Source organism: Rattus rattus, chromosome 11 (assembly GCF_011064425.1).
Source record: "Rattus rattus isolate New Zealand chromosome 11, Rrattus_CSIRO_v1, whole genome shotgun sequence".
Taxonomy (NCBI): Eukaryota; Metazoa; Chordata; class Mammalia; order Rodentia; family Muridae; genus Rattus; species Rattus rattus.
Genome location: NC_046164.1, coordinates 74,537,683 through 74,565,039, shown reverse-complemented (window position 1 = coordinate 74,565,039; position 27,357 = coordinate 74,537,683). Strand labels below are relative to the sequence as shown.

Sequence of the window (27,357 nt, the reverse complement as noted above, 5' to 3'; positions counted from 1 at the left end):
TATCCCCAAGACCCTGGCTCAACTTCAGACTCGCTCTACTGAGAAAGCCGCACCTCGTGACCTTCTTCCCAGTGCGCATGCCCCACGCCTAATTCAAGCCTCGCTGCACAGAGCAGCCACCGCCTCTGTCAGGACTCAAAGTAAAACAAAGCAGCAAGAGGCCCAGCTGGTCACAATTATATAAATGTTTCTCTCTGGCTGACTTTTCAGATGCAGTGAGAGTAGACCACTGCTGAATGTAAGAATATATAGAAAAAAAATTCGGAAAGAGAACGTTGATTCCACAGAGGGGCATTTTACCTTGGTACTGAAGCTAGGTTCATCGTCTTCTGTGGGTTCAGAGTTACTACGTCTTTGGGCGGAGCTTAAGAATAAAAGTAAACAAGAAGAGGGGAGATTGGGTTATTAGTTATCTGTACTATTTCTTTACGAGGTATTTAAAATTGATCTGTTAATTGAAAACAACAAAGAAACAAGCAATCACTATCCCTTTCTGCCTCAACTCTCTACCCATTACTCAGGGGTGACTCCTTCATATGTCCATGACAAAGAATGGTACCCTGTATATTGGCAGAGCCCCCAAAAAATGTCTTCACAGATTTCCTCTCTTGAAGGCCGACGCATTGGCTCACGCATAGTTTTGCTGCCTGAATTGTAAAGGAAAACAAAACAAGCCTCGAACAGTAGTGTTCCCTCTTTGCTGTCTCCCCCTGGTTAACAACTGCACTTCATTCAGAATTGGACATCTGGATCCTTCATAGCTCAAACCATAGACTGAAAGAGGCCAGGGGGTTGTGTCACTTTAAACAGCACAGAGTTTCCCCAGAAGAGGAGGACAGTGGTTAAAAATCATATGTCTACAGGGTTCCTGACCACATTCTCTTCAGAGAGATGAAAACATTAAACATTATTTTTTTTAAAAAATATTTTTTTCAAATAACCTTCATTTTCAGGTCTTCACAAGCTATCAAACAATAAAAACCCCTCGTAGGCTCATATACACTCCAGGGAGAGAACGTGGGGGCCCTGGTGGTGGAACATCTAAATCCCCAGGAATATCTTCCCTCCTGTGAACTCCACTCCCCAGGCGTCCTCCTTCAGGGTTCAGTCACATTCTCCTGTGGCAATGCGGTACGCTTAAACGATCTCTCATATTCTGAAAGACTGATTTGCTGGACCTTGCAGCCAGAGTTAATATCAATAATAGATCTTTTGGTTGCTTAAGACTGCAGTCTTACTGTGTCCTCAGCCTGTTTGTTTAACCTAATTTTAAGAGAACCATGTGACAATCACCCTTCAACTTTCTATAAAGGTTAAACACAGCATTTGGATACTGGCTGGTAAGCAGTGATGTTTGTAGTACCGTTTGTCATCTGGGTAGGTTGGTGTCAAAGACATGATCTCTGTAACACTCTGTCAAAGATTTCGGTAGAGTGTACCATCCCACCCCCATTAAGCTTTCTGCGCCTTTCAATAAAGACAGAAAAAAAAAATACCTTTGTCAAGGGTATCTGGGTCAAAAGATACACACAGGATGAAACACACAGGACCATGGAGGAGAGAATTCAAATCTGGACTTGCTCTTGGTTAAACGACTCCAAAGGGAAATGCTTTTATTTCTTTCCTCAATGAGACACCAATGCCTGATTGGTGACTTGGAGCCAATCACTAATGTATTTAATCAATTAACGTTGCAGCCCTATTTCCCAAGCCTGGTCAACGCCCTCTGTGGAGTCAGCACCCTGGCCTCAGCTTGGCCTGGGAGAACTTCTCTAGGTCATAGATTCAACTTGCCCTTTCCTGGGTGACCGCGTATGAATCAGCACTGGGGTGGATCAGAGAGCTGCTACCTAGTAAGATGCTCTGACTACCTCAAGTTATTATAGCCCCGTTTAACAGAAGTCCTAAATCTTGTCCAGAACTTTTTGATTTCTTTTTTAAATTTTTATTCATTCTTTCTCTCACATGTTACATCCTCATTAGAGTTTCTCCTCCCTCCTCTCCTCCCAGCCCCTCCCCCACCTCCCCTCCGAATTCTTTATTCTAATAGGATCTTCTAGATTCTCCGCTAAGGATTTCCATCACCTCTACCACATGTGCTACAATGCCCAAAGTGCTCATCCCCTTTCTAAACTTGTGAGCACCACCCGGAAGTTGTTCCTGCACATAATACCCTGTCTGTTGATTCTGTGGTGATAGCCTGGAATGAGTTACACTCACTATTCCCGTCTTTAGCCTCTCCACTGGGCTTCTCTGTGTTCGCCGGCCACATTACTAAAACACTAATCTGCTAAGAGGTGGAGGTTTGGGGGGTGGAGGTTTGGGGGTGGAGGTTTGGGGGGTGGAGGTTTGGGGGTGGAGGTTTGGGGGTGGAGGTTTGGGGTAGAGGTTTGGGGGGTGGAGGTTTGGGGGGTGGAGGTTTGGGGGGTGGAGGTTTGGGGGGTGGAGGTTTGGGGGGTGCTACTGGCCATAGACTCAAGGGTATCAGTCTCTGCTGCGCTTGGTATAGCCAAGGAAGCCATTTCAGAGTCTTTTAGTCCCAAGCTCTCTGACAGAGCAGATGAGTGGGGGAGGATTCTAAACACAGGTTCAAGTAACCACAGGTGGTTTGATTAGTCCACAGCACTCCCTAAAGTCGTGAAACTGTACATGGAAAGGAACACTTAGCAGTCAGATATAAAAAATCATGAAAGAGAAGCCAAAGTAGGAATCCCTCATAAAAGTAGTGTATTCGCTGGAAAAGAAAATAGACTAGAAGACAGACAGACAGATATGGGAGCTCATGTCGGTAAATCGAAAGGTCAATGAAAATATCTCCCGAGGAGATCGTTTTAGTATTATTTATATAACATGTAAATGTTCTTTACTTCTAGTAGAATAATTATATATCAATGTTATGTGCTATGGCCACACATTAGTGAGGGCTTCGCTAAAACCTTTTACTACTGAAAACAAACCAATGATTACCAATACAGTGTTATAATAAATTACTGGATTATGTTGCTGCATGGAGGCAAAAACCAACAGAGTCTAAATTTGGTTTTCTGAATCGGTGACCTGTATTCTGGTCCTTTTAATCTATGCAGAGGAAGAAGAGACAGTGTTCTGCAGGCAGACGGTCAAATCATAGGTCAGATACGCGTCACTGACAGGAGGGTGAGCAGGTTCGTCTGCCTTCACATCAGAGTGGCCACTTGTGAGGACAAGTGTGTTCTTTCCTTGTTGGTGGTATTGTGTTCTGTTTGTTTGATTTGGGTTGCTGTTGATGCATTAGACAGGGTTTCTCTATATAGCCCGGCTGTCCTGAAACTCACTCTGTAGACCAGGCTGGCCTCAAACGCAGAGATCTACCTGCCCCTGCCTCCTGAGTGCTGGGATTAAGGGCCTGCGCCATCACCACCTGGCATGAGTCGTACCACAGCACTCTGCATACCTTCTGTGATGGCCCCGAAACCAACTGTTATGTACACCATATTGAATCTAGCCGGGGGAATACACAACAGAAGTGAGTTTCTTTTCTCTGCACTCACTAAAGACTGCCTTAAACAGTTAAATTAATCAACTCTTACCTTGTTTTAGAGTAGGATTCAGGACAAGTATCTGCTTCTAAAGATAAAGAAAGACAACATTTTAAATCAACAAAATGAATAGAGAATGAAGAAAACAAGGGGTGTAATCTTTGCATTACATGGCCGGGGCATCCTCGGTAGCAGGATTCTCCTTGGAACTACAGCTGGTTCTACCGGGAAGACCGGTTAGACCAGTGGCTGGCATTAGTGACTGGGAGCTCTCGATTTAACTTCTTATGTATTTCAATGAAAGGTGGGAAAATGACATGTCTCGAAATGGAATCCATAACAGTTAGATGTCTCTGCAGCCTCACAGTCACAACGAAAGCTGGCCAGACCGACAGCAAACCGTCCTGTCACACAGTATTTCTGTGCTGAAACTGGCTGTGTCAAATGGCTCGGTGGTTTTCCGGACAGATGACACTAGGAGCAATTCTGTTCTTACTTTGTTATTACAAAACACAACTTCTCTAAGTTTTCATTCAAAACCATGCTGTGTAAGATCAGTCTGTGGGCATTGTGCAGCATGGCGGGGGAGACTCTCTCTCAAAAAAAAAATGTAGAAATAAAATCGAAGAATGGCTCAGCAATGGAGAGAGAGCACTGACTGCTTCTCCAGAGGACCTGAGTTCAATCCCCAGAACCCACATGGCAGCTCACAACCATCTGTGACTCCAGTTCCAGGGGATCTGATGCTGTTTTCCAGCTTCTGAGGGCACATGATATGCACATGGTGCACAGGCATGCACAAAGCTCCTATACACATTAAATTAAATTAAGTTTACATTTAAAAACACCAATTAGTTTGCTCAAGCTTCCAGAAGGAGGCAATAAACAAGTGATGGTGGCTTTTTAACTGTCAACTTGACTCGGTCTAGAATCACCGAGGTAGAGTATCTCGGTGAGGGCTTTTCTAGATTATGTTGCCCTATAGCCAATCTGTGGGGATTACCTTTGCTTTGTTAACCAAGATGAGAAGACCCTACCACTGTGGGCGGCACAATTCCCTGTGCAACACATCCTGAACTCTGTAACAGTGGAGAGAGAAGCTAGACACAAGCATGGCTGCATCTACTCCTCTCTTCTTCTGACCACATACCTAATGTAACCAGTTACCCCAAGCTCTGGCCGCTGCCAGCTCTGGGCTCATAAACTAAGATAAAACCTCCTCTAAGGATGGTTTCTCCAGGGTATTTTAAATCACAGCAACAGGAAATAAAACAAAGACAAACAAGATTACTATAATCAGAGACCCACCCCCCACTCTACTAGGAGAAAACAAATGATTGGACTCTAGTATTTCCCCAGAACAGAAAATATACTTATAAAAGGAAGGCTAGGGATTCAGATAAACAATAGAGCAACACACAAACATAGACACACAGATACGGGCGCAGGCACATGCACATGCATGCACTCCTGCACACAAATACAAACTCAAGCTGTACACTGAGGTCACTGATCAGCCTTTCTTACTCCCACTTGATCAAGGGCAGATCAAGGCTTTGAATCATCAGAGTTTGAGTTACCTGAGTTGCACTCTTCACAATTTTCAAGTTCCTTCTCTTCGTGTTTTAAAGCAGCTTGGCTTTTGCAATGCAAAAAAAGTGATAAATAAAATTAATATTTGAGTAGTTATGTGAAAAATGTTGAACAATGACATTAAACAAATGAAGGCTTATTTTATAAATTATGGGTATGAATATTATAAGGTTAAGCCACCAAAGTCCCTTACTAAGTTTTCGATCAAAGAATAAAATGTAAAAATGTAGATAGAGTGGACATGAATCAAAAGGAATACAGCCCAGGCCAGAAACTGGACCAGTCTGACATCATAGAAAGTGCCCAAGAATGTTTTCCAAACAGACAAGTTTCTTTCCTTATATGCAAGTTCTTCTAAAGGATACGTATTTTATTGCCTTGCTTTATCATGAAATGTTTAAAACTTGAAATGTTAAAAGAAAATGGAGCAGAGAAACAATAAAGTAACAGTATACTTTGTTCTTTAAGGCTGAACTTCTTTAGAATCCCGAAGATGTGTCTTATCACAGGTTCAAACAACAAACACTGGGGCCAGAGAGATGGCTCAGTGGTTAAGAGCACTGACTGCTCTTCCAGAGGTCCTGAGTTCAATTCCCAGCAACCACATGGTGGCTCACAACCATCTGTAATGGGATCTGATGCCCTCTTCCGGTGTGTCTGAAGACAGCCACAGTGTACTCATACATAAAATAAGGAAAGCGAAAACAAAAACTAATGTCTGTACTTACCAGAAATCTCCTAAATTGCATTTATTACCTGTTTTATTTTTGTGATGTGTAATTCAGAAGAGATAATTATTTGCAACTATAAGTTCTCATTGCCTCAATATGATTGGCAGTGATCATAACACTAACGGATCACAACCGAGTGAGGGATGACCACTGCTGCTTCGTACCGAGCCACTTGCTTGTTTATTTGGCTGGTCGGTCACTTTGAGAAAGGATCTCACTTTGTAGTCTGGGTGCCCTGGAGCTCAGAGACCTGCCTACCTTTGCCTTGTGAGTGCTATGATTACAGGCTTGTACTGCCATACCAGGCCTCTGATCAAATTCTTGACACACACACATGAATACACAGCATATCACCCACAGAATGATATTTAATCTCCATGACAACCGGGGAAGAATGGCAAGTTCCCTGGGAGAGATTCATTACCATGTACAACAGATCCTTTGAGGCCCAAATATGGCAATGACCCTGGAGATAGAAGGGCATCCCACCACTGAGACATCACAGAAGGAAGGAGACTTCAGCCATCTTTATCGGAACCTCTCAAGTTTACAATGGAAAAGCAAAGGAACCCCTCCAAGACTGTGCGCGGGCTAATGTGGATCCTGCATAAAGTTTGGGTGTGGAGAACAATGAATTTGTGTGCTGTGTGTGGCTCCATCTGGGAGACCTGGTTAGCTGCTCAGAGCGTGACTCTTGGTCTTACTTTCCTGTTGCCGTGATAAACACTGTGACGAAGACAATTTACTTTTTAAAAGTGTCTACTGGGATTTATGGATTCAGAGGGTTAGAGCTCATGATGGCTGGAGTGGAGGAATGGTAGAAGCAAAAGCTTAGAGCATACGATTTTCCTTTTTTAATTTTTGAGATTATAATTGCAACATTTCCCCCTTTACTTTACTCCCTCCAAACCTTTCCATATACCCTTCCCATTCTCCTTCAAATTCATGGTCTTTATAAGGGACAAGTTCTGCCCACAGTTCATGGGTGGGAGGATGTGGGCCGGGGCTGCGATGGAAAGTTCTGCATTACTCTCTGAGTGTGAGAGAATGCGCTGGGGCTCAGGTAAAGGTCAAAGAAGTAAAAGCAATTTGCATAAACCCCCTAAGTACAGTGACAGAGTAGCTAAGTGAATGAATGATACCGATAAACGGGAAGTCAGCGCTGAAGGAAGCAATGCCTTCCTACAGCCTTCTGAGAGCATGCGCCACCCTCCGTGTGAGCATGCGCCGCCCTCCGTGTGAGCATGCGCCTCCCTCCGTGTGCGCATGTGCCACCCTCCATGTGAGCATGCGCTTCCGTCCGTGTGAACATGCGCCTCCGTCCGTGTGAGCATGCGCCACCCTCTCCATGTCACGAAAGACGGTGGCTATTATAAACGGTCCCAAATCACACTTCCAACAAATAGGAAAGGAAGGAACTAAACTCTAATTCTTTCTTTTATATGGTACCTATGACTTTTATATCCAATCAGAGGATTTTCTTCCCACAAATACTCTTCTCAGAGGAAAAATAAAGAAAAATCTGACATAATTGAATGGTCTCGATGAATAGCCAGCCACTCACAAACAACAAACATGGCGTCAACATTCTTAAAAAACAAAAGGTCAAGCATAGATATCCCATAAACATCCCAAATCATTTCAGCTCCAATTTGTAGGTGGACATGTGTGAGAGAAGCTGAGGAAAACTAAGTGCAGAGTCGGATCAGTCAGTTCAAGGCTGCTCTTTACCAATCAGTGTAACGCTTGGAAACCCTTTTCACTGTCTAAGCTCTTACGACAAAAATTCAGGCTGCAAGTTGCAAATATCAAGCAACTTCAAACAGAATGTGAATCATCATACATGGTTGTCTTTCCCACAATAATTGCCTTTACAATTACCTCATGCTTTGGGGGCATGGCTTTCAGTAACTACCAATACTGCGAACAAGTTCCTTCTTATTGGTTTTATATCACTCGGCTACTGTAGCCATCCCATACCACCCCACCTCAGCTTGTTTGAACTAAAGGAATGTACAAGCAGTTGTACCTCTCCAGCTTGTCATCTGTGTTTTCCTCCATCCCTTGGTTGTCTTCCTTGATGTGGTGTGAATGTGGTATGCAGCCATCCTGTTAGAAAAGAAAAGGAAACAATCAGAGAACCCACTAACTCACATGTTTCTTAACTGCCCCGGCATCTTCTGACTGGACCTGTGACTGCAAGCATGGGGTACGGGGTGAATAAACAGAGTGTCTCCTCCCTCTAGATGCTGCCCCTACTGTGAAGGGCCCATGTTGGCCCATGTGCCTCTACAGGCTGTCTTTCAAAGAAACCAGCCCATAGCTGCTTCAAGGACTCCTATAGTCCCTAAGTGTCCAAAGCACCCACCATCCCTGCTCACACATGCAGACTCCCAGTGGCAAAGGTCTTCAGTTAAGAAAGTCAAGTTTCAAGGACATGCACTGTGAAGAACTTTCCAATGGCGCCAACATTCTCGAGAGGCTATGGAAACTATTCATTTAATTTTAACTACTTAAGGTGTCACAGCCCCTGGTGCCAACACCTGGCACTCATGCTCCCAGGATTGTCACAGATTTAGAAACCAAGGAATTAAAAACTAAATGCCCACCATCAGAGTTCTAAGAATTCTAGCAAGGGGGCTGGGGGTCACCATAAGGGAGGATGTGTCATCAGTAAGGGAGGAAAGGCCTTCTGCTTTAATGGTACCTGCTCCTAGGGACCGAAGCCAGGGAAGCTCTCGTTTCTCAATGACTTCGAGAGACCACTGAGGGCCCTTGAATAACTCCTGACATGGCAGGAGGAAATGAATGCCAACTTACTTTTCAACATGGGCATTTCGTTCTCTCCCTTTATCAGTGAGTGACCCAGGACTCCTTACTAAACACACTTGGGGAGAAGCTTATGCTAATGGAGTTGATGATGTCAGCCCCAGCTTTGGGAATTGCACAGATGTGGCCTAATGATAAGTCAGAACAACTAGAATCTCTCCTAAGCTAGGGGCCATTCCCAGACACGTAGAAGAAGATAGAGAAATGGCTCTGATGCCACCACAAGAATTAGCTGTAGTCATTTTAATACAGAAGCAGAGAGTGAATGAGCCACCCAAAGGCACAGATGATCTGTACCCAAATGGCAGAGGGACTCAAGATCCTGATCCCCCACGAAGGCCAATGGAAAAGTAAGGTACCCATGACTCATGCCACCATGCCATGAGAGCTTTAGCCATCCCTCTCATTCTCGGCCTCAGGAGAATCAAAGCTCACGTGAACCTACAGCTTAGTCTCTGACAGAGCCCAGTGTGTGACACAAGTGTCCACACTCACTCAGACACACCCATGCCAAGAGCATACACATCAACTGACACCTTAAGGGTACACAGCCTGCTCTCCCCGGACTGAAAGAGCTCAGGAAGTTAGCGTAGCCTCATTCTAGAATAAAGCCTATCCCCCATGAGACCCCAGAGCCTCAAGAACAGCCCAAGGGCAAAGCCAGTTACCAGCGAAACCGAAGGAGATTGCAAAGCTCTCTAACAAGGGAAAGCCTCAAGTACAAAGCCAGCTCCAGCTTCAGCTTCATCCATAGTTACGGCCCCACTGTGGTTTACATTGTCCAATGTCTCTCTCTTAGGCATGTGGACTATAACCAGATGCAGTGTTTACAGCATCACCGGAGTTTCCTGGTAATCTGTTCTGATGCTAGATTCCTTCTTGAAACCATAAGACGAAAAGACTGCCACATTACAGATCCAGAAAGTCCTCGGGATTCTAACGGAAGTACAGAAGCAAGCTCGTGCGGTCATTAGGTTGTGCTGTGCACAATCGTGCTTCCCTAATGTTCCTGACAACTTGGGCAATGCGGCCTTGGACCTCTGTGATTTACACCCCAAGTTAAATCCAGATTGAACTCTATGTGCATTTTAATGATTTCTATCAAACCTTCACGGAACCCAGGCACCTCATAATGAAGAGGCCATTACCTTTAGTGTTGATCTTGGGACCAGGTACAACATCCTCTGATGGCCTGAATAAAAACATCCTCCCTACCAGATCCACAACCTTCCTGAGGCTCCAGGGCAGTGGGTCTCATCCCTCTAGTGCTGTGACCTCTGTTCCTCATGTTGTGGTGACCCCAAAGCACGGAATTATTTTTGTTGCAACTTCATAACTAATTTTGGTACTCTTATGAATCATAATGTAAATGTCTGATATACAGGATGCATGATAATGTGCACCCTGTGAAAAGGTCATTTTGAGAACCACCACTCAAGATTTTTCAGTCCCTGGGTCAGCAGGGTTGCATCCCTACTCAGCAGAGGGCTAGCTTCAGAAAACAGGTCGTCAGCCGTATACAATCCTTACATATCAGGGGATAAAAGCCTCAGAAGGGGTAATTAAGCCAAGATACAAAGACAGGGGAAACTAAAGAGACCTCTGACCTGAAATTTAGTGAAAGAGCGGTCCACAGACCCAGGCCACCCAAGAGAACTCAGTCAATTCAGTGTAAAGACTCTTCATAGAGATATGGTGTTCCGTACAGGTATCTCAAATAACAGTCTTACAATAGCAATGAACCAAGCTTAGGCCTAACCCATGTGAGTTTCCAGTTTACTTTTACTGTATACCAACTGTTAACAGGCAGCCCTGGGGACCTCATAATTTTATGAACTTCATTTATAGTCAAAGTCTGTTTCTCAGCTCCCTATGGCCGAATACAACAGGGATTCTTTTCTATCCCCTTGTGACTTAAGGGTGTTTCCTGTCAGCCTCTAATTCTGCCCAGTTCACACCGGGGAACCATTCACTGTAAGATCTCATTTACAAAAGATGGAGAATTTTTCCTTACCAACTGTCTTAGGATTTCTTTTGCTATAATAAAACATCAAGACCAAAAACAAGTTGGGGAGAAAAGTTCAATTTCATATTTCAGCTTCCAGGAAAGCCAGGGCCGGAACCTAGAGGCAGGAACCGAGGCCAAGGCCACAGAGGAGCAGAAGAACGCTGCTTACCAGCTTGCTCCAATTGCTTTCTTGGAAAACTCAGGGGCTCAAGGGTGGCTCCACCCACAGTGGGCTGGGCCCTCCCACGTCAGTTGTCAGTCAAGAGAATGCCCCACAGACTTGCCTTCCGGCCATCTTATGGAGGCATTTTCTCAGTTGAAATTCCCTCTTCCCAGATGGGTCTAGGTTTGCATCAAGTTGACAAAACCCAACTAGGACCACAAACCCCTGAACAATGTTACCCCAGAAGCCACCACGGGCTATTTATTAAACTAACAAGTATGACTCTTCGTCGAGAAGCCCACACCATGTTTTCAGAATATTATTCTTTTCCTTACTGAGCTTCTTTTAGCCTTAATGCTTGAGCAGAAAGTCTATGTTAAAGCCTTTGCTTAACCCCAAATTTGTTATTAGGGTACAACAAAATCATATTTACAGCAAATTCCTCCCACTCAGAGCCGAGGACTGAACCTAGCCCTTGTACTAGCTAGGCAAGCCCTCAGCCACTGAGCTAAGTCTCTGAACCCCCATGGCAAAAAATGTCAGCATCGCCAATAAACCTTTACCTTAGTGTCAAAACTCTGTTTGTCCTCTTTTGTTGTAAGCTCAGGACCGGGACCGGGGCTTTGGGAAAGCCTGCAGAGTAAAAACTACAGTGAGAGGTGAGTCCTAAGAAAAGCAAGCCGTCCAGGTATTAGACAGCACTTTAAAAGGCTTATACATTTTATCTTTAAGATATGGTACAGGGGAATATTCATGTAAGTGTTGACTGCCCCTAGAGGCCAGACAAGGGCACGGGAGTTCCTGGAGCTAGAGTTACATGTACTTGTGAGCTACTTAGAGTGTAGTTTTCAACCGGAACAAACTCAGCGCCTCCGAGATCAGTATGCTCTTAACTGCTAAGCTATCTCCTTATCCTCTCTCTCTCTCTCTCTCTCTCTCTCCTTCTCTCTCTCTCTCTCCTCTCTTCCTTTTCCTTTCCTTTCTTTTCTTTCTTTCTTTCTTTTCTTTCTTTCTTTTCTTTCTTTTTTCTTTCTTTCACCTTCTGTTTTATTTGTTCACTTCTCTGTTTATTGAGATGGAGTCTAACTATATATCACTGGCTAGCCTGGAGCTCACTCTGTGGACCAGGCTGGCTCACCTGCCTCCTGCCCATCCCAGTGCGGGAATAGTAAAGGTGTGTACCACCACACTCTGCTATATGTCATTTTATATTTGCCTTTAAGTCAACTTCAGAAACAATCAAGCTTGAAATTTCATCTTTCTGCTTTTACTTCTCTCAAGCTAAGAAAACATTCAAGAAACAGTGTCTCCAGGTTCTACAGCAAAGATTGACAGCCAGGGCACTGTCAGGGCCTGAAGACAATTTCTGTGCACAGATGTCATATCTCTCTATTTTTTTATTATTGAATATTTTTTAATTTACATTTCAAACGTTATCCCCTTTCCTGGTTTCTTGCCCATAAACTCCCTTTTCCATCCCCGCTCCTCTTCCTTCTATAAGGGTGTTTCCCCACCCATCCACCCACCCCTTCCTGCCTCCCCATGCTGATATTCCCCTACACTGAGGTTTCCAGCCTTGGCAGGACCAAGGGCTTCTCTCCCATTGGTTCCCAACAAGGCCATCCTCTGCTACATATGCAGCTGGAGCCAGGGTTCAGTCCATGTGTACTCTTTGGATGGTGGTTTAGTCCCTAGGAGCTCTGGTTGGTTGGTATTGTTGTTCTTATGGGGTTGCAAACCCCTTCAGGTCCTTTAATCCTTTCTCTAAGTCCTCCAGTGGGGACCCATTCTCAATTCAATGGTTGGCTGTGAGCATTCACTTCTTATTGTTCATGCTCTGGCAGAGCCTCTCAGGAGACAGCTATATCAAGCTCATGTCAGCATGCACTTCTTGGCATCAGCAATATTATCTGGGTTTGGTGACTGTATGTATATGGACTGGATCCACAGTTGGGGCAGTCTCTGAATGCCATTCCTTCAGTCTCTGCTCCAAACTTTGTTTCTGTATCTCCTCTATGAATAATTTTGTTCCTCTTTCTAAGAAGGACTGAAGGATCTGCACTTTGGTTGTACTTCTTCTTGAGCTTCATGTGGTCTGTGGATTTTATCTTGGGTAACCAGAGCTAATATCCACTTATCAGTGAGTGCATACCATGTCTATGTGTTTTGTGGTTGGGTTACCTCACTCAGGATATTTTCTTTCTAGTTCCATCCATTTGCCTATGAATTTCATGAAGTCATTGTTTTTGATAGCTGAGTAGTACTCCATTGTGTAGATGTACCACATTTTTTTAATCCATTCCTCTCTTGAAGGACATCTGGGTCCTTTCCAGCTTCTGGCTATTATAAATAAGGTTGCTATGAACATAGTAGAACATGTGTCCCACTTGTCCATTCTTGATCTTAGAGCATAAGCCATTGGTGTTCTGTTCAGGAAATTTTTCCCAGTGCCCATGTGTTTGAGGCTCTTCCCCCACTTTTTCTTCTACTAGTTTGAGTGTATCTGGTTTTATGTGAAGGTCCTTGATCCACTTGGACTTTGTACAAGGCAATAAGAATGGATCAATTTGTTCGGTCCCCAGCTCCGAAAAAAAGAAAAGGAAAAAAAAAAAAAAGAATGGATCAATTTGCATTCTTCTATATACTGACTTCCAGTTGAACCAGCACCATTTGTTGAAAATGTTGTCTTTTTACCACTGGATGGTTTTAGCTCCTTTGTCAAAGATCAAGTGACCATAGGTGCATGGATTCATTTCTGGGTCTTCAACTCTATTCCGCTGATCTATCTGTCTGTCTCTGTACCAATACCACACAGTTTTTATGACTATTGCTCTGTAATATTGCTTGAAGTCAGGGATTGTGATTCCCCCAGAAGTTCTTTTATTGTTGAGTATAGTTTTCAGTATCTTGGGTTTTTTGTTATTCCAAATGAATTTGCAAATTGCTTTTCTAAATCTATGAAGAATTGAGTTGGAATTTTGGTGGGGATTGCATTAAATCTGTAGATTGCTTTTGGCAAGATGGCCATTTTTACAATATTAATCCCACCAATCCAGGAGCATGGGAGATCTTTTCATCTTCTGAGATCTTCAATTCCTTTCTTCAGAGACTTGAAGTGCTTGTCATACAGATCTTTCACTTGCTTGGTTATAGTCACACTGAAGTATTTTATATTATTTGTGAGTATTGTGAAGGGTGTCTTTCTTTCTCAGCCTGTTTATCCTTTGAGTAGAGGAAGGCTACTGATTTATTTGAGTTAATTTTATACTCAGCCACTTTGCTGGAGTTGTTTATCAGGCTTAGTAGTTCTCTGGTGGAACTTTTGGGGTCACTTAAGTATGCTATCATATCATCTGCAAATAGTGATATTTTGACTTCTTCCTTTCCAATTTGTATCCCTTTGACGTCCTTTTGTTGTCTGATTGCTCTGGCTAGGACTTCGAGTACTAGATTGAATAGGTAGGGAGAGAGTGGGCAGCCTTGTCTAGTCCCTGATTTTAGTGGGATTGCTTCAAGTTTCTCTCCATTTAGTTTGATGTAGGCTACTAGTTTGCTGTGTATTGTTTTTACTAGGTTTAGATATGGGCCTTTAATTCCTGATCTTTCAAGACTTTTAACATGAAGGGTGCTGAATTTTGTCAAATGCTCTCTCAGCATCTAATGAGATGACCAAGTGGCTGTCTTCTTTGTGTTCATTTGCACAGTCCATTACGTTGATGGATTTTCGTATATTGAACCATCCCTGCATCCCTGGGATGAAGCCTACTTGATCATGATGGATGATTATTTTGATGTGTTCTTGGATTTGGTTTGTGAGAATTTTATTATTTTTGTGTCAATATTCATAGGGGAAATCGGTCTGAAGTTCTCTTCTTCTTTTTTTTTTCCTGAAGTTCTCTTCTTTTCTTGGGTCTTTGTGGTTTAGGTATAAGAGTAATTGTTGCTCATAGAAGGAATTGGGTAGTGTTCCTTCTGTTTCTATTTTGTGGAATAGTTTGGACAGTATTGGTATGAGGTCTTCTATGAAGGTCTGATAGAATTCTGCACTGAACCCATCTGGACCTAGGCTCTTTTTTGGTTGAGACACTTTTAATAACTGATTCTATTTCTTTAGGAGTTATGGGGTCGTTTAGATGGTTTATCTGATCTTGTTTGAACTTTGGTACCTGGTATCTGTCTAGAAAATTGTCCATTTCATCCAGATTTTCCTGTCTTGTTCAGTATAGGCTTTTGCAGAAGGATCTGATGGTTTTTTGAATTTTCTCAGATTCTGTTGTCGTGTCTCCCTTTTCATTTCTGATTTTGTTAGTTTGGACACAGTCTCTGAGCCCTCTGGTTAGTCTGGCTAAGGGTTTATCTATCTTGTTGATTTTCTCAAAGAACCAGCTCCTGGTTTTGTTGATTCTTTGTATAGTTCTTTTTGTTTCTATTTGGTTGATTTCAGCTCTGAGTTTGATTATTTCCTGCCTTCTACTCCTCTTGAGCGTATTTGCCTCTTTTTGTTCTAGAGCTTTTAGGGGTGCTGTCAAGCTGCTGGTGTATGCTCTCTCTAGTGTCTTTTTAGAGGCACTCAGAGCTATGAGTTTTCCTCTTAGCACTGCTTTCATTGTGTCCCATAAGTTTGGATATGTTGTGCCTTTATTTGCATAAATTCTAAAAAGTCTTTAATTTCCTTATTTCTTCCTTGATCAAGTTACCATTGAGTAGAACATTGTTCAGCTTCCATGTGTATGTGGGCTTTCTGTGGTTTTTGTTGTTACTGAAGACCAGCCTTAGCCCATGGTGATCTGATGGGATGCATGGGATTATTTTAATCTTCTTGTATCTATTGAGGCCTGTTTTGTGATGGATTATATGGTCAGTTTTGGAGAAGGTACCATGAGGTGCTGAGAAGAAGGTATATTCTTTCGTTTTAGGATATCTGTTAAATCCATTTGGTTCAAAACTTCTGTTAGTTTCTCTGTGTCTTTGTTTAGTTTCTGTTTCCGTGATCTGTCTATTGCTAAGAGTAGGGTATTGAAGTCTCCCACTAGTATTGTGTGAGGTTCAATGTGTGCTTTGAGGTTTAGTAAGGTTTTTGTTTGTTTGTTTGTTTGTTTGTTTGTTTATGAATGTAGGTGCCCTTGCATTTGGAGCATAGATATTCAGGTTTGAGAGTTCATCTTGTTGGATTTTTCTTTGATGAATATGAAGTGTCCTTTCTTATCTTTTTTGATAACTTTTGGTTGAGAGTCGATTTTATTCAATATTAGCCTGGCTACTCTAGCTTGTTTCTTGGGACCATTTGCTTGGAAAATTGTTTTCTAGCCTTTTACACTGAGGTAGTGTCTGTCTTTGTCACCAAGGTGTGTTTCCTGTATGCAGCAAAATGCTAGGCCCTCTCTATGTATCTTGTCTGTTAGTCTATGTCTTTTAATTGGGGAATTGAGTCCATTGATGTTACGAGATATTAGGAATAGTTATTGTTGTTTCCTGTTATTTTTGTTGTTAGAGGTGGAATTATGTTTGTGTAGCTCTCTTCTTTTGGGCTTGTTCCAAGAAGATTACTTTCTTGCTTTTTTTCTAGGGTGTAGTTTCCATCCTTGTGTTGGAATTTTCCCTCTATTATCCTTTGTAGGGCTGGATTTGTGGAAAGATATTGTGTAAATTTGGTTTTGTCATGGAATATCTTGGTTTCTCCATCTATGTTAATTGAGAGTTTTGCTGGATACAGTAGCCTGGGCTGGATGTCGTCTCTTTAACAATGAACTAAGGTGCCAGTGACTGCTTCTTGTGTCTTTTGCTACCTGAACAGATTCAGCTGAGAAACCCCTTGGAAATGTTAATTGCTAAGGACCAGCCCTGGAAGAGATCAGGTACTGAAGTGGGACACAGCATAGGACAAGGGACAAAGACTGACAATATCTGGCCTTGTACCTCTCTCTTACTCTTTTTGAGGTCAGAAGCTGATGGCCTTTAGAAATTTAATTCTCCCTTGCTATTCTGTGGCTAAATGCTGCCCAATTCTGGTAATTTGACTCAAGCTGGGTTATTAGAAAAAAGGCTTAATTTCTCTTTGGCTCAAGGGTTTCTCTATGGCCAGGCTAGAGGCTTGCAGTTTGTTAACTCTTGGTGAGGTGAGCCAGAGAGAAAAGAAGAAGAAGGGAGAATTCAAGCACACACAGACACACAGACACACACACAGACACACAGACACACACACACACAGACACAAACACACAGACACACACAGACACAAACACACAGACACACACACACAGACACACACAGACACAAACACACACACACACAGACACAAACACACAGACACACAGACACACAGACACAGACACACAGACACACACAGACACAAACACACAGACACACACACACACAGACACACACACACACAGACACACGACACACACACACACACACACACACACACACACACACAGACACACACACATACACAGACACACACACACACAGACACACACAGACACAGACACACAGACACAGACACACACACACACAGACACAAACACACAGACACACATAGACACATACAGACACAAACACACAGAAACACACAGACACATACAGACACAAACACACAGACACACACAGACAGACACAAACACAGACACACACAGACACAAACACACAGACACAAACACACAGACACAAACACACAGACACAAACACACACAGACACATACTTTGGCTGATCTGGACCACCTGTTAAAACAATTCCACAAGTGTTCATTCACACGTGCACACACACATATCTGCACATGTATGTACATATGTCTGTCTATATGTATATATATTTTTTGGATGGGGCTGAGCCCTAATAGCCACATTTTATTTTTTTCTTTCTGGTCTTTTTACACCTTGTTAAACAAAAATTCTTTAAAAAAAATTACCTCATAAATGAAATGTTACACAAAAGGGGAGTTACAGAAGGATGTTCATAGTAAGTTCAAATCCATATTTCAGTTTATAAGCTCATTATAAGTTCAAAGCAACAGTTTCATGTGGCCTAGGCTTTATCATAGTGCAAACCTGTGGTTTCATGCTTGGACTTAACCTAAAATGAATGTTTTGCCTTGATCACAAATTTGTTTCCAGCCTGCTTTCTTATCCTAGTTCAATTAGCCCATGACACATGAAGGTTTACAGAGCCTATTTGTATCTTCATTCTATAAGGGTTTGGGGATTACTTCATCAATTTAAGAGTTCTATAAAATCATTACGAGGGATTGTGAAATCATCAATTCATCTATACAGCATTACTATGGGAGAGTAACTCTTCATATTGACTGCAGGAAATTTGCCCAATAGGGTGGGCTGATACCAGGAATGGTTAAGCTCTGTAATGCTGACAGGAAAGGCAGATCAGCAGCAAGAAGCAATCCTGGGATGAAGTCTCTGATGACCTGGCATCTCAGAGCATGCCTACCACAGCCATGCAAACCAGTGGGCCTTCTCCAGATAACTCACTGGCTTGCCCCAGCCTTCCCTAGATGGCTTCTGTCAGTCAACCAGAAGTCTGAATGTAAAAAAGCCAAAGAAACATTTGTACAATGTTATTAGGCATCTCTTCCCAGAAAGAAACATTCAGACATTAAAACTGTCAACTGGGGCCTGGAGAGCTGGCTCAGTGGTAAGGACACTGACTCTGGCGCTCTGTCAGAGGACCTAGATTTGCTTTCTGACACTCCCATGACGTCTCCAGTTCCAGAAGATCAAACACCCTCTTCTGGCCTCTGCAAGCACCAGTCATGTAAGTGATTCAAAGACATATGCATATGCAGGCAAACTTCCATACGTATAAGGTAAAAATAGTTTTTAAAAAATGTTAAAGGATGGTATTGAGGGAGACAACTCACAAAAGGAGCTAACCACATTTTCTACTAAATTTTGTATTAAAAGACCCAAATAGATAATTAGACAATTTAGAGATGGGACACTAAATCCCCGTGTGAGTCTTTTAGTTGGAATGAAAGGGTTCCAGTCTTAAGGACAGGGGACTTAACATGCCTGAGAGAGGAGTTAGGAGTACTGCTCAGTGGTAGAACAGACCTAGCAGATGTGAATCCTAGTTCAACCCCCAGCCCTGCCTCCAAGAGCTCTGTGTCTTTTGCTACTCCAGCCTAGTTTGGCATTTTACTTAGTTTCTAATGGATGAAGTCAACTAACTCATAGCCATTCCGAAATTTCTCAGAGTTTCATTGGATGCATATATATGGATGGTTCTAACCATTAGAAATATCTGCTTGAAGTTATCCTATATTATAATATAAACACTTACACTTGAAAGGTTTCGAAAACAGCATAGCTTTGTGCAGTGGCTCCATAGATGTCCACCAAAGATGGGTCAGCACCTTGCTGGAGAAGAAGGCTGATCATGTTTTTAGACTGAATTCTCACAGCATGTATGAGGGCGGACCTAAAAGAGCAAATGGAACATCAACCTGATGCACTTACCTCATTTGTTTGTTGTTATTGTTTTCTGTTTTTGAGATGGGGCTGACCTGATGTGCACTATGTAGACCGGGCAAGTTCTACCACACCAGGCTCCCTGACACACGTTAGTGACCCCATAGAAACAACTACTCAGCTATCTCTCACCAAGTTCCTATCTTGTCTGTGTGTGAGAGGCCATTAGCAATGAAGAGTAGACAGAAGCATCGTGAGGAAGGCATTCATTGGCCTTTATTATCTCCAGCACTGGAAGGGAAGAACCAAGATTCCCTGTGTTCCCCCCGCTGTGCTACTCGGTAGCGTTCCATGCCTTGCAACAGACAATAATGTAACTAGATTATTTACCTGAAATGGGTGAAATTAAAGGACAAAGTTTCCATTGCTTCCCTAGCCTGGTGTGATATACCATAATTCATAGTCAGCAACAGGCCAAAAAAGGGACATGTTTGTGTTAACTTTTAAAAGTTATTAATGTAAACTATTAGCAGTGAAGATAATTACAGATGGTTGAAATAACTCAACAGTTAAGAACATTTATTCTTGCAGAGGATATGGTTTCAATTCTCAGCACCTACATGGTGGCTTACAACCATCTATAACTCCAGCTCCAGAGGATCTGATGCCTTCTCCTGACTTCCTCAAGTACCGGACTACAAGTGGTACTCAAACACATATACAATTAAAACTTTCATACGCACTAAAAAAATAAAATAAAGGGCTGGAGAGGTGGCTCAGAGGTTAAGAGCACTGAGTGCTCTTCCTGAGGTCCTGAGTTCAAATCCCAGCAACCACATGGTGGCTCACAAGCATCTGTAATGGGATCCAATGCCCTCTTCTGGTGTGCAGACATATATGCAGGCAGAACACTGTATACATAATAAATCCATCTTAAAGTGAAATAAATAAATCTTTTTTTTTCTTTTTTTTTTTTCTTTTTTCTTTTTTCGGAGCTGGGGACCAAACCCAGGGCCTTGCGCTTGCTAGGCAAGTGCTTTACCATTGAGCTAAATCCCCAACCCTATTAATCTTTAAAAATTAAAGGTAACAGTAATTGTAGTTAACGAGGCTGACTACCTTTGCTGGGTGCTGATTTAGGATCTGAAAACTACCCTTCAAGAATATCATCCTTACAGTGGCAGACTGGAGAGACAGCTCAGTGGATAAGAGCACCTAATGCTTTTGTAGACAAGACCCAGTTTCAGCTTCTAGTGCCCATGTCCATTGGTTCACAGCTGCCTGACTCCAATTCCAGGAGAGCAAACGCCCTGTTTTTATCTCCATGAGCACCAGACAGATTAACTGGTGCACATGCACATGCAAGCAAAATATTCATACATATGAATAAGATGAATAGTTTTAAGTGATAAAAAGGAATAGTTTGATTTTAATATCAGGAAGTGTATTTGGTGACAATATTCCTGAGGTATGGATAAACCTTGTGGGAAGGGAGGTAGGGTCTCTCTTTATCAATCACCCATAGCGTGTTTTCATTAATGGAAGTTTCTCTAACCGAGGTCCCTCTGTGCATGCTAGCTCAGTGAGTAGATATCTGTTATGATTTGAATATGAGCCCGAGACAAACACAGAGTAACTGGGCCTGTGTTGGCTGTGCCCCTGAGGTGACTGGCCCACAGGAGCAATCACTTCATCACTGTATAACTCATTGTGAGATCAGGGATGGCTCATTTTTAGGATGTGGGTCCTGGGGGAGGACCTGGGTCACTAGGGGTGTCTGCCTTGTCCTGGGGACCTTGTTTTTCTGCACCATGACTCTGAGATGAGATCCTCCTCTGCCTTTGGCTCCCACTCCCTCTCAGAGGCTACCTTAACTTTACCTCAAAGACAGCAGTCTAGCCCACCATGGGTTGGTGCCTGTGAAACTGTGTAGCAAAATAAATCTTTCCTCCATTAAATGCTTTCTTTTATGTATTTGTTCAGACTAAGGAATAGCTGAACACATCAATGTGAACCATAGGGGGTGGGGGAGACTGAGTAACATCTAATGATGCATAGTCATTTATAGATAATCGAACATTAATATTCTTCACTCAAAGCAACACAAGGCAAAGAGCCGTCAAAGAAGCAAAGTGATTTTCAAAATTATTTCTCATAAATAAAGCATTTTAAAAGAAATGTAAAGCTGGCGTGGTGACACCGGCCTTCGATTCCAGCACTTGGGAGGTGGGATCTTTGAATTCAAGGCCAGCCTGGTCTACAAAGTGAGTTCTAGGACAGCCAAGGCTACACAGAGAAATCCTGTCTCAGAAACAAAAACAAAAACAAAAACAAAAAAAGGAGGAGGGACGGCAGGGAGGGAGGGAGGGATGAAGGGGGAGGAAGAGAAGGAAGGAAAAAGAAAAACAAGAAAAATATATAAAACACAGAGGAATGGGAAATACTGAAAAGTTGTTTTAAAAAAAATCATTGTCATCTTAAACTAGAAGTCTCCACTTCCAACAAGAAGACAAATGTGAAACTTTTTATCTAATATAAAATCCTAAGACTAGAAGGAAATTGATTCAAGATAACAAAATCAGTCAATATTAAACATAGCTTTGGGCCCCACTACATGCTGAGAGGGACTAAGTTGCACTGTTAATTCCTACCTACCTGTTCTTTGGTTTAACGTGATCCCTATAGGCATAAGTTAAATTCTTAGGACTTTTGTATTGACGCTTTACATGACCGTGGCCACTCTAGACCGCCGCAAAGTTTTTAAGAGTTTTCACAGATACCTCTTGCAGTTATCCACGGCGTTTATGTTGGCCGCAGCCCGCAGCAAGAGTTCCACCATCTCCTGTTTGTTTTCCAGCACTGCGAGGATGAGCGGCGTGTAGCCATTCTGTGGAAACGGAAAGCAATTCCCAACTCGCGGTTAAGCGATTCTCAGTCAGCTACAAATTTAAGACCCTGCAAAGGAAACCACCCATCTCTGGAGCTGACCAGGCACACATACACAACTCTGACCAGTGTTTGCCAAACTCAGCCCAGCAGTCTCAGATTCCAAGCACTCAGTCCTGTCATTCTGAATGCCGAGGCCACCATAAAAGGCTGTATCAAGTAAGTCCAGAGCAGTAAAGAATCAAGCACTTTTCTTGAACGGGTTAAGATTATCCAGCCCGGAAGATAACATGGTGATCGAGTTTGGAGAATGCTGCAAGGCTATGTGTTCTACAGACCCTGGAGAATGAGATGCTGCATTTTGAATAATTCCTATATGTCCTTGCTCTTTTTGTAGGGACATTTGCTTTGAAGAAAACAACATATTGTTTTGAGAGTTCCAATAATACGTTTCCACTAAGTCATGAAAGAGACACATTTGATCTTTCTAAAGTCATGGAATGCTGCTCTAACACAGGCCACTAAAGATCTATATTAAAATTCACACGCTAAAAACAAACAAACAAAGGGGCTGGAGAGATGGCTCAGAGGTTAAGAGCACTGACTGCTCTTACAGAGGTCCTGAGTTCAAGCAACCACATGGTGGCTCACAACCATCTGTGATGGGATCTGATGCCCTCTTCTGGTGTATCTGAAGACAGCAACAGTGTATCCACATACATAAAATAAATAAATCTTTTTAAAAAATTGCAAGTTTCTAACAAAGTCTGAGTGCTCAGTGCAGGCAAAAGTGTGTCAGTTCATCAGTCATTTAAGCTCAGTATACTCTTCCTCTCGCAGAACTAGAACTCAGTACTCCTGAAAATGCACTAAAATTCACTGTGATTCTAGTTCTGTTTTAGACACTCCACAGTTATTTCTAAGATATTAACATGAAGTGTGTGTGTGTGTGTGTGTATGTGTGTGTGTGTGTAATATTATACATAATCTTTATCCATTGTAGAAACAATGTTGGAAACCGTGACATTTTGTAAACACTGTTTCAAAAAGAAGACACCGGGGTTGGGGATTTAGCTCAGTGGTAGAGCACTTGCCTAGCAAGCGCAAGGCCCTGTTGGTCCCCAGCTCCAAAAAAAAAAAAAAAAGAAAAGAAAAGAAAAGAAAAAAAAAAAAAAAGAAGAAGAAGACACCAACCTCAGTACATGCAGAGGAAACTTTGGTGACCTGAGGGAATGCCCAGATGATTCCCTAGCAACGGATGGGCCTTTGTATAAGTGGGGTCTGGTTTATAGGCAGTTCTGAAGGCTCTCCGGAAGTGGAATTCGGTTGCTTTAAAAGCCTCTTCCGATGTCTCCTACAGTTTAGGAATGGACAACTGCTTTTGGATCACCTTGACTCCAGCCTTTGCGTTACTCTCTCTCTGTTATTGAGTCTAAGTGCTTGTCTTAGGGTTTCCATTGTTATGTGGAGGCCCCATGACCACAGCAGCTCTTATAAAGGAAAACATTTCGTTGGGGCTGGCTTACAGTTTCAGAGGTTTAGTTCACTGTTGTCATGGCAGCAAACATAGTGGCAGGCAGACATGGTGCTGGAGAAGGAGCTGAGAGTTCCTACACCTTGATCCTCAGGCAGTAAGGACGTGTGTCACTGGCCAGAACTGAGCATATGAAACCTCAAAGCCTGTCCCCACAGTGACACCCTTCCTCCAACAAGGATGCCTCCTAATAGTGTCACTTCCTACGGGCCAAGCATCCAAATACAGGAGTCTACGGGGGCCATTCCTATTCAAACCACCACGATTATGGGCAAAAACAAGTTTTTGCAAATTTTTTCCTTTCACTGAAACCAGGTTTTGCCAACTCAGAAGCTCATGGAGATATTTTTAATACTTTTAAAGAAGATGTATTTCTTTTCATTTTATGTGTATGGGTGTTTTGCCTATATATGTGTACCTCTGGCCTGCAGTGCCTATGGGAGTCAAAAGAAGGTGACCAAAACTTTGAGTAACTGGGGTTACCAATGGTTGTGAAGCACTGTGTGTGTGTGGGGGGGGCGAGGACCCGGACTCTTTCTAGCAAGTATCATCTCTTATGCTAACACACACACACACACACACACACACACACACACACACACACACGAGTAATGTATTGTTCATCTGCCAGCAAGACATACAGACTTGAGGGCCGAGTACCATCTAAATGGTACTTACTGACAGACACAGGGAATATGTCCCCAAACTAACTGGCCTCCCCCCTTGTGTGACCTATAACCACTGCTATGCTAGCTCCTTGCATTTGCCTGAATCCAAACACTGACCATGCTTGGAGCTCAGCCCCTTCCTTCTCCGGTAAGAATGAAGGGCGCAGTTTTCTAAACAAACGAATAGGATAGAATTAAACCACGGGGCCTTCCTTGTCTTTGCCCGTGAGGACCCTTCATTCTGATTCATCCTGCACATTTAAGATAATTTTCTTCTCACCATTTTTCCTGAGTCAGCCTCACCTCAGAGAGAAGTCATTTTAAAGTGTCACTAGTAATATAATCTTTCATTTACCATAAAACGTTTTTGTTTGAGTTTTCAGGTCAAGTCTGATCCTAGACTTCACTTGTTTGCTTGTTGAGACTGGGTCTCACCAGTACAGGCTGGCCTCAAACTCACAGAGATCCCCCTGCCTCAGCCTCCCAAGTGCTGGGATCAAAGACCTGCACTACCGTGCCTGGCCAAATTCTAAGAGAAATTTTGTTTTCATGTCTCCTTTTACTCTCACTGGGAAAAACTGGTGAAGATATTTAAATTATATTTAGGAAGAAACCTTCGATGACCTATGTTGAAGAACATTTGACATATGTTTTTTAAACCACTTTTTTTTTTTTTTTTAACCAAAGACTTCTCACTTTCAGCTTCTGCAGGTGGAAATGGTCCCACATACTGTCCAGGCATACTTAATGCCTTTTAAGTATTCGGGATATAAAGTTGTGTGCTACCTTTGTCTTAATTTCAGTGTTTGCATTGAACGACAGAAGCTTGGCGGCTATGGCCGTGTCGTTGTTGTAGACCGCGTAGTGGAGGGCCGTGATATGATAAACATCGACGGCGTTTGGGTCCGCGCCGTTTTCCAGAAGGATCTTCACACAGATCTCATGCTGGCGCTGTGTGGCCTGTGGGGATTGTCCCAAGGAAACAGACTCTCAGCTCAAGCAATTCCAGATAATCCTTCCACGGATCTCACCAAATTGTTACACTTAAATGCCAGACATTCTTTTTTATTCAAGTTTTCTTTCTTTCTTTTTAAGTTTTGAGAATGTGTTGTCATAACCTGCACACCCAGGGCTTGTGTGGAGTCACAGTGCTCCCGCCTCTGCCTCCAAGTAAGACAGGGTACACGCTCGCATCTGCCTCCCACATGACAGGGTCCAGGCCTCCCATACCTCACGATCTGGGGATTGTACTAGTTCGTCTTTGGCCCCGCTTGCTGGTTACCTTGATCAGAGCTGTGCTTTCCTCTCGGTCTCGGGCTTCGATGTTGCAGTCGTACCACAGCAAGAGGCTCACCATTTCTGACTGGCCGTGAGCACAGGCATAGTGCAGAGCGGTCCTGGGAGAGAGAGCGCACCTGAGGGCTACTGTGCAGTAGAGGAGACAGCTGTGCTGGGACTACACGCACTTTTCTTCTGAAGCCGAACAGCCTCCTTGAAATTCTTTTCCTATTTAGCAGTGCTGAGAAAGAGCGGTTAAACATGGAGGATCCCAAAGGGGGAGGGCATTGCAACTGAGACCCTGGACAATTTTGCAAAGGAAGATTGGGAACGTGTTGTTAACTGTGGTCGTCCTGATCTAGGGACCACATTGGCAAGTCCATGGCTTGGGTGGTCTCAGAGATGCGAAGGCCTCTAGTGGACCGCCTGCTTCTGCACCAAGGAAGCAACTGAGGCTAATGGAGCCCCAGTGGGAACTTCGGAGCTTCACCTACTGTGTAATGAAGATGGGTGCTAACCAAACTATCCCACTCCAGGGCCAGCCGGACTACTGGCTGCATCAGCACGCTGGTAAATGAAGATGGCCTCCCTGAATAACTGAATGTGAAGCCCTCCTCACACTTCAGCCTCCGTGTACGGTCCCTCAGGAAATAACATGAAGTCCTTTGTTACCGTGAAATAAAATGAATATGGACTTTTATTGAATCAACTTCTGGCCCTAGGACCCATCACACTATCAACTTTTTTTCACGTGCACATTTAAAGAAAATGCTATGTATCCTCAACATTGCAGGTGAAACCACATTTAAACTGTCCATAGAGTGTTCTGAAGACAGAATTATATGGAGGTTGAAAACCAGTTAAACTAAAGTTCAGTTTTTGCTTTGCTTCTCATAAGAAAGCCTGGGCTCTGGACCCATCCGGGGTTTCAGGTGCTGAGGAGTCTGTAGTAGGAAGAAAAGTTAGCATCTCCCGTTCAAGCAGGCCTTAGCTTCCCCTCTCCACTCCCAGAGCCAAGATCAGTTTTCTCTCCTTAAGGCCTGATGCCACTCATTTCCCCCTGTTCCGGTCCACCTCCCACCCCCACCCCGTGCCCTCTAACCTTTTCTTCCGGTCTGTAATGTTCACATCAATATTCCCAAATTCGAGCAATTTCTGCACTTGGGGTATGTCGCCCACGCTTGCAGCTTTGTGGATCCTTTTCACAGGCGTGTACCCAGTGAGGTACCTGGGAGGTTCTTGGTTCTCGGCATGCCTAAAGCTCAGGAAGCCCCAGGGCGAATGACCCTTGAAGATCCTCTTCATGGCTCAGACTGTGTCCCTATCTCTACCCCTCCAGAACTCAGTGTTTACAGTGCCTTACTTCCTCTCAATAACCACCTCAATGCTCACAGTAACGCAGTTCTTTTAGGTCCCAGTCTTAGCCACTGCCAGCCAGTCCCAGTGTAGAGAAAACCAAGTCTCGGAATCCCGCCAGGATGCGCCCACAGAAGAGCCCCAAGGTTTAGCATCCCTCCACCTCTTAGGCAGTTGGCAGGACTGCCGTTGCCCAGCAACACAGTGTGCACGTGCTCCAGAGACCCCAGGCAACCAATCAAAGCACGGAACCAACAGTGCGCAGCACTATGCCAGGCTCGCGAGCAACTGTGCCTTCAAGCATCAAATGTGTACACCACTAGGCGGATGGTCCCAGTGCACAAGACTTACTACTCACAGCCTTGGAAC

The 27,357-nt window shown here is 43.3% G+C and overlaps 1 protein-coding gene across 1 annotated transcript in view; it reads right to left on the bottom strand.

Moving 5' to 3' along the window:
* The window catches only part of LOC116912780 (ankyrin repeat domain-containing protein 26-like), a 104,002-nt gene extending 77,065 nt beyond the window's left edge, over positions 1-26,937 (bottom strand). Inside the window, exons 1-8 of the mRNA XM_032916942.1 lie at positions 26,735-26,937; positions 25,637-25,751; positions 25,141-25,314; positions 22,047-22,153; positions 19,139-19,276; positions 11,406-11,475; positions 7,872-7,951; positions 301-364 (exon numbers count right to left, since the gene is read on the bottom strand). Coding sequence (XP_032772833.1) covers positions 301-364; positions 7,872-7,951; positions 11,406-11,475; positions 19,139-19,276; positions 22,047-22,153; positions 25,141-25,314; positions 25,637-25,751; positions 26,735-26,937 — 951 coding nt within the window. The remainder of the gene's footprint in view (positions 1-300; positions 365-7,871; positions 7,952-11,405; positions 11,476-19,138; positions 19,277-22,046; positions 22,154-25,140; positions 25,315-25,636; positions 25,752-26,734) is intronic.
* Positions 26,938-27,357: the final 420 nt, after the last annotated feature.